The sequence below is a fragment of the Sceloporus undulatus genome, chromosome 2 (genome assembly GCF_019175285.1).
Source record: "Sceloporus undulatus isolate JIND9_A2432 ecotype Alabama chromosome 2, SceUnd_v1.1, whole genome shotgun sequence".
NCBI classification, from domain to species: Eukaryota; Metazoa; Chordata; class Lepidosauria; order Squamata; family Phrynosomatidae; genus Sceloporus; species Sceloporus undulatus.
Window position 1 is genome coordinate 47,461,322 of NC_056523.1, and position 11,753 is coordinate 47,473,074.

At 39.8% G+C, this 11,753-nt stretch overlaps 1 protein-coding gene across 1 annotated transcript in view; it reads right to left on the reverse strand.

The window, feature by feature from the left end:
* Positions 1-434: 434 nt before the first annotated feature.
* Positions 435-11,753, reverse strand: part of SRGAP3 (SLIT-ROBO Rho GTPase activating protein 3) — a 291,016-nt gene continuing 279,697 nt past the window's right edge. Inside the window, 1 exon segment of the mRNA XM_042449920.1 lies at positions 435-3,463. Within this exon segment, the coding sequence (XP_042305854.1) occupies positions 3,047-3,463 (417 nt within the window). The 3' untranslated portion in view covers positions 435-3,046.

Consider the following 11,753-nt stretch of genomic DNA (forward strand, 5'->3'; position numbering starts at 1 on the left):
TCAAAACAGCAAAGATTTGTCAGTAGTCTGTACCCCAAGTCTAGACAAGTGAAGCTGTTAGAAACCCACTGTGAATTTTGATGATTTACAGCATATGATGCAAGTATTTTGATTTAGTACTACAAAATAATTATAGAAGAAAATCTTCTACAATTTGTAGCAGTCACTGGCATTGTTCACAAGATTACTTTTTATTCCTTCAAATCTGAATACATTTCTTGCTCATAGGACAAAGGAGGAAAGAACTTTAAAGCAACACACCCATAGCAGAACATAAACTGTACAAGAGACGTCTTGATATATGTCCTGCTCCAAAGCACATTTAATCCAAACATTTGTTCCGGTGCTCAAAAGGCACTTAAAGATATAGATATAGATATATATTTTAAAAAACAAACAAAAACCACAACCCAGTAACAACAAATGAAAAAATCGAAACAAAAATAATTTAATTTAAAAAAAAGGCATTGGAATTGTATAATATTTTAAAGAAAAAAAAGTAAATCTTCAAATGAAGCCATGGTTTTGCTTTCAAGTCATTTTCAAAAGTATGTTTAGAACACACATGCGTGCACGCTCACACACACAAACCTTCAACGAAACCATTCTCCGAGAACTGAACGTGGGGAAAACATTACTGGCAAGGAAGATAACAACAGTCTGCCAAATGTCTTTCTCTCCCCGCCCTCCTCCATGCTTAAAACTATATTTCCTGGTTCATTAGTACAACATACTGAACATCTGTTGCAATAATGACCACTGGGTTGCTCTAAAGTTAGGAATGGCATGAGGAGGAGGAGGAAGGCAGTGGGAGGGGGACGAGCAAAAGAAAATTATTGATGAAGAAAACACCACTGTTAACTCATTGTAGGTACATGTAGACATGTAGGTAAACACCATTTTCTTTGTAATATTATACTGAGGAACAATAATAGAATAACTACATACATTATTTATCCTTCACAATATACATGGGAAGGTTAGGATTGATTGGGGTTGGGGGAGGTTGTTTCCATTTTTATAGGTGTATTTCCACTATACTGGATGTACATATTAAGTGCAAAGTTTTGGTGTCACTGGGTCTCAACTAAAATTTCGTCTTTAGGGGGGAAAAAGAGTTTACATTTTAGCAGTTATTGTCCAGCATTTAAGCGGGAATGGCAATATATAAACAGGCTAGAACAGGCAAGGGGCAGTTAAGAGAAGAGAGTATGTGAAATGAAGCATGCTTGTAGATGTGATACAGAAAGGAGAACACTACTACAAATAATCACATGGGTTCTTTTCATGGTGAAAAATTGTCTCAAAAAGTAGGTATTTAGTGCAATTTATGCACACAGGTGGAGTTAGGGATGTATTTGTCAGACAAAGAAGGATTAACAATGATAAATTAGGAAACAGCTTGACAGCTCTTTTCCTGCTTTAATAAGACAGACTGTGGCCTATAGGTTAAGAGAAGAGAGAGTTGTATTCAAATATATCAAATAAATCATATGGTGCTGAAAGATGGCAGATGTCATTAAAACCAACTTTTCATGAGGAAAGGAAAAAAATGAACACCCTCAGCAAAATTATACCAAGAGATATCAAGAAAGAAAAAGAAAGTGCAGATTTAACCAAGTTCAAATGAGATTTCTCAAAAGGCAATTCGTTTAAAAACAAATGTGCAATGGTATTTTAAGTTTTTTAAAAAATGCTAGCCCAGTCAAAGGGCGGATGTTACAAACTTCTGTCCACAAATAGACAAAAAATGTTCTTTAAAAAATAGCAGCGAGAAGAGTCTTGAGTTCCGTGAGTAGAGAAAAGGTTTAGGGATCATGCAAACCCCAGTTCTCTTCTTTCTTTCTTTCTTTCTTTCTTTCTTTATCTAGATTAAATTTTACAGAGAAAGAAATATAACTGTATTTTCATAAACCCAAAACTGCTGAATATTGGTTACATATATTGGTATAGAAAGTGCAAATTGTCACCCCATCAGATCAGTTATATGTCTGATGGTCAAATATGGCTCATGCTATTCATGCAAGGGGACAGAAGCTGAGTCAAGACATGTATGTACTGTGGAGTCACTGGAAAGGGAATGGCATTTTACTAAAAGCCTCCTTGCCTGTTTTAATCCAGATCTTCCCCTCCCCCCCAGGAATCTTTAGCAAAAAGAGAGGGCATGGGAATAAAATATTTCAAACACTATATAAGTTAGCCTATTTATTTATTATTATTGACCACAGGTTACTTCAGAGTCCTCTTCTGTTTTGAAAACAGTGGGAGGTAAGTTTCATTTGTACATACATAACACTGTGCTACAACATGAAGTACGTACAGAAAAGTCCTAGGTTTCCCCTTTGCACAAGGGGAAGGTGTACTACATTTCATTCTTTATGTCCACAAGTGGTGTACTCTTCCAACCAGGAAATGACCACAAGCTTCCATGTTTCAATGAGGCAGTCTTTGAGAGATGAGTTTGAAGATGAAGAACCATCCATCTGGCAGGATAGACATGATCATCGAATGCACTTCAGTATCTTCAGGACAACTAACTGGTGCTCTCTTTTGTTTGCCACTCTAAAGCCAAGCCAAACTGGTGCGAAAATTCAGTTCAAGAATTGTCCAGTTGTCTATTGCTTTCTGCACAGTTGCTGTGTAATCCACTCACACGCACACACAAAAAACGCTCTCTAGAAGAAGTCTAGGGGTGAGTTTCTGAGGTAAATCTACTAAAATGTTACTGAGCTATGTACAGTTTTATATATATATATATATACTTCTACACAGACTTGAATGTTCCAGTGGTAATACATGAAACGACCATCTTATTTGGCTGTGCCAAATAATTCCAGCACTCTTGGAGAGAATGGGTGTAAATACCATGAAATACTTAAGCCACATCTACAGCTGCCTTGTTTCCACAAGAGTCATTTCCCCTGTCTTTTTCTTCAATTAATGACATCTTTTGTACAATCATAGCTTCCAACTTAAAAAAAAATGAAAATTGGGATGCGGTACCCACTTTCTCAACAAAAACCTCCTTGTGATGGTAATGTAATAGCTACATAGTGCCAGATTTATCTGAGGAGCTGTTTGGGAAGATCTTCTCGGTGGGCGTCACTGCAGGACTACCCATTCCTGAGCTGCTACTGCTACTTGATCGATGCTGAACAACTGGGCGGATGGGTCTCATGGGTGGAGGCCTAAGCTGAGCTCCAGCAAGCCGGGCTGAGAGGGCTGGCTTAAAAGTGGTCATCATTTCAGTGGTTGAACTGCTGCTCCGCCTCATGGCCGCATCAGGATCTCGGATCATGATGGTATGAAGGGGACTGGCAGGTTCAGAGTTGACAGAACCTATCTGGGGGTTCTTCATTGGTTCAAGGGTGTCCAGGACAACATCTGGTGCTTGTTTCACAGTATTTTGCCTTTCAAGCTCACGCAGTTCATTCAGTGCTGTGCTCATTGTCTTTTCTATGTCCTGTAGACACAATGAAGAGACAAACAGAAAAAAATAAATGAATTATCATCCTTGCATCTGAAGAATTAGATTTGCTTGTATCGCATTTCTCAGTTATCAGTGAACCTTGATCTCCAGAACTGTATTCCAGGGTTCAGACTATTACATCACACTGGCCCTTTCTGTTTAACACTAATAAAGTAATTATAATAAATACATAAAATATTTATATATAATTGATAACAATAATGATTGTTAATGCCTTATTGTTGTTGTTAGCTGACAAACTATGAGTAGAATATATAATTAGACACATACAAAAGTTCAACATTAAAACAGAATTAAATTACTAACAATATTAAAAACAATTTAAAATATATAATAAAAATGAAGAACAGTTGAAATGGTACAATTTAAAACAATACAGTACATTCTTAAAAGTCCTTTCCTTAAAAACCTTCACTTCTAAAAGCCTGTTGGAATAAAACATCTTTGTCTGTTGACCATTCCAGCCTTCCTAAGGAGGAAGTACTTGCGCCTCGGAGTATCCACCAAGAATGGTCAATCTTGTGTCCCCATCAACAGTACCTGTGAAGGCCCTCTTCTGAAAATGTCATGGTCTGGGCTGGATTATATGGGGAAATATAGTCTGTGCCCTGAGGGACTGCACAGACCAAGAGCATAGGAGGAAAAGAGAAGTCTCCTAGCATCAATTTCTTGGTTTGTCCTTAAAGGAAGGAACTGAGCCACTATAAAACAATGCTTCTAAATCCCATCTCTGCAAGGTGGCCCTGAAAGGTACTATGGTCGATGGTACTAAAACCTGCCAAGAGGTCTAGCAGGAACAACAAGGACTCATTTCTCTGCTGTAGTTCCCGGTGACCAAATTTATCTCTGTCCAATAACCAAATCTGAAATCAAATTGAAATTGTTCTAAAGAATCCATTTCATCCAAGAACCTCTGAAACCTGGGAAGTCTCATATGCTACAATACTTTGCAGAAATGGAATACTGGGCACTGGTTCATAATTATTTATTAGAGAAGGATGCAGGGAAAGAAGCCATACAAATTCCTGCATTAGACATGTTGGAACCCTGCCTTGTTATAACATCTGTAAAGCTTTACATGTGTAGGATGTTTTTTAAAAAATTCTCCTAAACCTTTGGTATTGTTCAGTGGGCTGATAAATGGGTTAAAACCATTGCCCAATGGATTTAATGCAACTTCTCTCTCTGTGTGTGTGTGTGTGTGTGTGTGTATCTATCTATCTATCTATCTATCTATCTATCTATCTATCTATCTATACTGTATATAAAAAATCATGAAGGTTATTTCAGTGGAGGAAACAACTCCACAATTATTGATTTACTGTAGACATGAGCAGCTGGAATTTTTAATCAGCAGTTCTGTTAAGGTCATTCATATCACACTGTAAGCATCTCAGAAACTGGCTGTATAAAAATGTGGTGCAATTCCTTTGGTAATCACTTACTCATTTATTTATTTATTTCTTCTAGTAAAACACAGAAGCTTCAACAAGCTTTCAGTCTTAAGGATCAGAATATATATGAAAGAGGAGGAATGGATAACACTGTTTTATCTATTATGTAACTATCCAGCCATTTAAGAGAATTTTTTATATAATTTATAAAATAATCATACATTATAATGATAGATCACAACTTATTTAATTATAAACAAAATAATAATTTAAGGAAAGAGAGAGAGAGTATGTGTGTATCTTTAATCTGCCTGTCAACTTACGGTGACTCAATGAATTTCATAGGGTTTTCATAGGCAAGGAATACTCAGAGATGGTTTTGCTAGTTACTTGCTCTGAAATACATCATACCGCATCTAGTCCTTCTTGGTGGGTCTCCCATCCAAGTACTAACCACAGCTGGCCCTGCTTAGCTTCTAAGAACTAATGGGATCTGGTGCTTTTAGGGTATTTAGACCAACATTTATGTTACTTACAATAAATATAATTTATTATATTTAAATTATTTAAGAAAAATAAATAATTAATAAAATAATATTAACACTCAAACACAGTACTATACAGTATTATACAATACTGTGACACTGCTATTTCACCAAACTGCTCCTCACTGAAGAAGGAAACAGTTTCTGACCCGTCTAGCTGAAAGCAAGCCTGAAAAGTATATCTTGTCATGGCTGAGCTTTGACAGCTACATTTTCACAGTGATCTATGAATAATGCATTTGAGCAGATTCAGCAGATAAAAACTGACCTCTCCCAAAAGAAAAATCTTGATTTTTGGGTTGCAATATACAAAACAGTTGTAGGTGTACTCCCCCCCCCACATCCCAGTGTATATGTTAATGACACTATCATTATGCAGAAACAAAAGCAACCAGAAATGGTCATATTTATTTATTTTAGATTGAAATCAGGCTCTGGTTGTATAAAGACAGAACCTTATTTTGGAATCCCTGATTATAAAAAAGATAAAAGTCTTCTTTTGGAATCTTTCTGTGAAATCCATATGAATTCCCCACTCCATTATTTTCCACTTAATTTTGGGAAACTCTTTTTTGACAGGAGGAAGGGCCATCTGCCAAACCAATTCTAATCAGAACTAAATCCCATCGAGTTCAATGGGACTCAGATTCCATAATGCATAGGACTGCAATCTCAGTACCAGGGCTTTTGAGAAAGAATTTTCATGCAGGGGGCTTTCCAAAAAACATAAAAACAAAAACACTTTAACATCATGAAAAGGGGGTATTTTCAATCTTCATTTTAAACATTTAAACTCATGCCTATTTAAATAAAGAGATACATGAATTTTGTTCCCAGTAAAACAGGTAAACCTTAATATAGTTGTGTCATCTGCTTAGCCCATTTGAGAATCCACATAGTCTAGGCCCATGGTGGCAAACCTGTGGCACTTGTGCCCTCTCTGGCATGTGAAGCCATCTCTGAGGGCACCCGGTGGCCACAGCAAGTAGGGGCGGGGGCAAGGCACACACACTTGGCCTGGTTCCTTGTTGCGGCCTGGTTTGCCTTGGGAGAACCAGGTCACAGCAAGGAGAGACAGTGTGAGGCCCTTCTGGGCAGAAGTCTTGCCCCTTCTGGCTGGAAGCCCCACTCCTTCTGGGTGGAAATTCTGCGCCTTTCAGCTGGAAGGCCTACATCTTCCGGCCAGAAGCCTTGCCCCTTCCAGTTGGAAAGCCCTCACTTTGCTATGCTATGGGATTCTGGGAACTGTAGTTTTGTGGGGAGTAATGAGGCCATCCATGGGCTTTTCTTGGCTAGATTTCTTCAGAGAAGGTTTGCCATTGCCTTCCTCTGAGATTGAGAGAGTGTAGTGTCCCAGTGGATTTTATGGACGAGCTGGCATTCGAACCCTGGTCTTCAGAGTTGCATGCTCAAACCACTGGCTTTCTTTGTTCTTGTTTTTGTGCTGTGCCTTCTGTGCTTGTTGCTGTTGTTGTGTGCTTCCAAGTCATTTCCAACTTATGGGCCCAGAGCACCTTCCACATCATTGCCTCCCCGTTTTGGGAAGGGGTCATCTTGCCTGATGAAGATATCTGAAGACCCCAAAAGTTTGCAGTTTTGTCTTGTCAATTGCCCCAACAATAGAACCATAATATGGATTGTATATTTTAACAGTAAATGGTTGCACCAAAGAACATAATGTAAATCTGCAATTTGATTTCCTCAGATCTTCAAACGTTAGACAAGACAAGAAGAATTAAAAGGGCACAGAGTGTAGAGTTCAGTGGTGAGAAAGTAATGAGGGAGAATGGAGAATTTACACTTTATATGTTAAAAATGTCTTGGTCAATGCAGTAAATATTTCAGTGCCATAGTTGTAGTTTTAGGCATCCTGGAGTTCAGTGTACTGAGTCATACCTTGGCATCTGTTTCACAGAGGAGTCCATGTTTGATTTGCTAAAGAAATAACATCCTCCTTTGAGTATCATGGTTTATTTTTAAAAACCAAAGGTGAACTAAGCTACTCCAGCCTCCACATTCAATGCAAGATCCTTGGTCGTCTTCCCAGCGATGACTGTTTTACACCTGAATGATCCACCAGCTGTTTTTCAGATGCCATTGCCAATGTGGAGTGTGCTTTGACACAATGTAGAGATGCTTTTCTTTCCAATGGTTGCTGCCTGTTCTCATTTTATCTTTTCACTCTCCTCTCGGCTGGTTAAAAATATGTTCTCAGAAAGAGCAGAGTAAAGAACTGGATGGCCTAGAGAGGCCTCACTACACTACTTTGTTTTTATGACAAGGATAATAGAGTACTCTTCCATTACTTTAGCCTCAGCTTGCTGGAGCAATTTGGAAAGTCTCAGTTTGTCCCTCCTTCTCCATTGGCTTCTCTGCCCCCATTATAGGCATGGCCTACGCAAACAATTGCTACTTTCCCTGCAGCAAGAATTTGTGGAGCATCAGACAAAGAGCCCCCATTGGTATGCAAAGGAGTGAGCATGCTTTATTGGGCTTACTGCTGTGCAAATTAAGCACTAAACAAAATACAAAATGGGAAGCCCTTTGAATCCAAGCAAACCTCCCCATTTTCCCTTCAAGATGGGATAACGGCATTAAGCCTAGGCACAGCAGAACAACTGGTGGCTTAAAAACCGGAACACCACCACCCATTTGGGTTGCTATGGGGAAATAGACTGCTACCGTAACAAGCAAGCAACAGAATGACAACATAATCAATCCCTCAACAGCCCACACAGAAAAGGGCGAAAGGTGTCAAAAGCTAATAAGCGTTAGATGAAAAATAAACAGCTCCACCAACCTTTGAGCACCCATGCCTCAAAAAGTAAAAGAGTACTGGCCAAAGATTCAGAGAAATATATTCTTCCATTTTGTCCTTAAAGGCTACCTTACTTCATGTATTACATTTTTGTAAAAAATTCACACCTCACTTCTCAACAACCTGATGCTTCTTGCTATAATTTTTCCTTATTCTTTTTGAATGCAAAATCACCAATTTCCTCAACTAGATAGATATCACCCCCCCACACACACACACACCTTCCTGCCAGCAAGAGCCTTCCCCCCCCTTCATCCCCCCTGCACCACCATCAAAGGCACATAGCTGGACAAGAGAAATGATTTTCATTGGGACAACAACTGGGAGAGAGGTGTTTATCGCATGGGGCTTGTAGAACGGGACCGGAGCAGAATGAAAGGGGGCAGGAAGGGAACGGAAGGGGGAAAGAATACATATTACCACCAGAAGTCCCCATTCTGTTCCCCCTCCATCCCACAACAGCCGATTTTCAAGTACGATTCTGAACAGTTCTTGAAAATCGGCTGCTGTGAGACGGATGGGGAACAGAATGGGGACTTCCAGCGGCATTGGTGGCATTCTCCCGTGTGGTAATATGTGTTCTTTCCCCATTCCGTTCCCTTCCTGCTGAGCAAGCATACTCATGCCATTCCCATGGCAAAGAAAAAAAATGTCCAATATAAATTCCTGGCCACCATACTTATTGAGCTCCCTAAGCTGCTCCATCTGATTAGTGGTTGGGAGCAAAATGGCTTCTCCCCACCAAAAATAAAAAAAATAAAGTAGCAGAAGGGAAAGTAGTAGAACATGAAAACAAGATGTTGTGTCTGTCAGATGTTTCCTTGTGTGTAGGAGCCCATGTAATGTTGGGGATAAATAGCAGCAGTGGTGAAACTCAAATTTTAGGGGCTGCCTGCTTTTCTGTATTTTATTATTATTAAAATATTATTTGATTTCTATCCCAACTTTCTTCCAATATGGACCTAATTGCTTTCATTTCTCCTTCACAGATAACCCTTTCTCTTCAAACATACCCTTGTTTCTCCCTCCATCGCACTGAATTTAGGCAGAGATATTGGAATTTCAGGCAGGGCTTCTCCCTCAAGCAACGTTTCAGGTATCTCCTCCAGTTGCAGAGGCTCTTCTTATTCATAGGGATGATGCCTTCTCTGACAGCCTGGTCAGAAGGCAGACAGCGAGGCGAGCAGCGGACCCCTACTGGATGAAAAGCCTCCATCAAAGAACGACATCCAATCTCCAACTGATCATTTCCAGACTATGGATTTGGGGGTGATGGGACGGTAGGAAATGGATTTGTTCTCATTCAATGCCGAAGACCCCCTCCCTCCCTCCTTCCCTTTTTCTGTGCAGGCAGGGGCCTAACTTCATGGGTTGCAGGAAATGCCAGGTCATGTTATTGCCAGATTGTGTTATTTGTGCTATGCTTAAGCTTGAATATCCACTGCTAGTCTCTTCCTTCAAAGTGTGATTTCACAAGCGTGTTGCTTTTCTCTCAACAGGGTGAGGTTGGATCTGATGGAGCTGCGATCCCTCGCTCGCCCGAAATGGAGGGGATACCCACAGCCCTCAGAGGGATGGGCCCTGGTAGATACCCCTCCACGGGCAGCAGCTTGCCCCAGCAGCCCCCAATATTACCTCTGAAACGGAGCAGGATTGAAAGCCCAGAGAAGCGCAGGATTGGCAACTTTGGGAGTGCTGGCGTATCAATTATCCAGACAGGAAGACATTAACTGATGGGCATCCGATGGGCCAACCCGTAGCTCAACCCGGCACAGTAGTCTCGGGATCAGAAACCTGAGGCTGGCACTGGCTGAGTAGGGGCCTATGACTGTTACGTGATGTCAGATATGGCAAACATTTCAGATCAGGGTTTTTATTCAAGTCTCATTCAGCCATCAAGATTGTCTTGTCAAAGTTATTCTGTTAATCACATTATGTTGGCAAAGATCGTTTTAAAGCTACTAAAGAGTTTATGGGAGGGGGGTTATACACTTGCTACAATGTCTTAGCCTTGAGGCTTAAAAAGGATGTGAAACCAAAACAAACAAGAACCAAGCCAGCAGTATATATATGCGCAGTGATCTGGGTGTTCTGAAGCTTCTGACCATTCACTGTGACTCACTCTGTGTCAAACAAAAATACCTCAGTGACAGTTTATTGGCCAGTCAAAATGCCAGTATACTTTTTGCAAGCTTTGGAAGCTCTATGAGCTTCTTCATCAGGAAAGATGTTATAAACCAAAAAAGGTAAAGGTAAAGGTATTCCCTGTTGACAAGTTGTTCAATGTCGTGTCCCACCATAGGGAGTGGTATCATCTCCATTTAACTAAGCCAAAGAGCCATGTTGTCAGAGGACTATTCTGTTGATCATGTGCCCTGCCTGGTTGCACGCACTCTGTTACCTTCCCCATCAGAGTGGTACATAGTTTCTACTTGCATTTGTATGCTTTCAGACTGTATGTTGGGGCCAGTTGGTGTACAAACCAAACAGGAGGGGGAAAAACAATTGGAGATGTTAAGTCAGATGCCAGAATGTTGTTTCAGTCAATAATAATATATTATAATAATAATTAATAATATAATAATAATAATCAATAAATAAATAATACTGTATTTCTAGCCTGCCTTTCCAAAGATCAAGGCGGGTGTTACAGCACTTAGACCATACAAAGATGGGTCAAAGATGGTATACTGGGGAGAGTAACCTTTGTCAATCACTTTAAGGCACTATTCAGTCACTCTGGTCTGCTGGGGAGTTGGATTGTATTTTCAGTATTTCAAAAATGCAAATAATTGCTTTAGCACTTCCCCATCTGGTGATATGGTCTTTCAAATTCAAAACCAGCCTTTGAAATTTAGAAATCAGGCTGCCTCTCCTTGCAGAATTAATGCAGTCTGACACTACACATGGCTGATACTATGGAATTTACTTGTTAGCCACGAGCATAGTGTAGTGTTGTGGTTTGGGAGTTGGACTAGAATCCTGGGAGACCCATGGTTTCCAATGCCTGCTCAGCTGGCCAGTCAAACTTCTTAGCTTTAGAGGAAAGCAATAGTAAACCTACCTTGACCCAATCTTGCCAAGAAAACAATATGAGTCACCACCCATACATTGGATTGTCTTGAAGAACATCAGATGATGATGATGATATGATGATGGCCAACACAACAACAAGAGCATATATGTAGTCAACTTGTCTGAGTTCTAGTTTAAAAACAGGTTTGAGAGCAGTTTTAGCTGAAAAGTGAGGGCATGTATGTATTTATGTTATCAGTAAATAAATGATAATTCAGTGGCTACTTTACAGGGAAGATTAATTTTTTCAGGCCTGATGGGAAATATTAATGTGATGTAAAAAATATCATTAGCAGAACAATATCTGTTTATTAAAAAGTGAATTTAATAACAGGTGAGGGAGAATTTTTGAGATTCCACAATATGGAATTTAAACTTTGGAGTTTATCATATGGGGCTTGTAGAACAGGACTGGTGTGGAACGAAAGGGA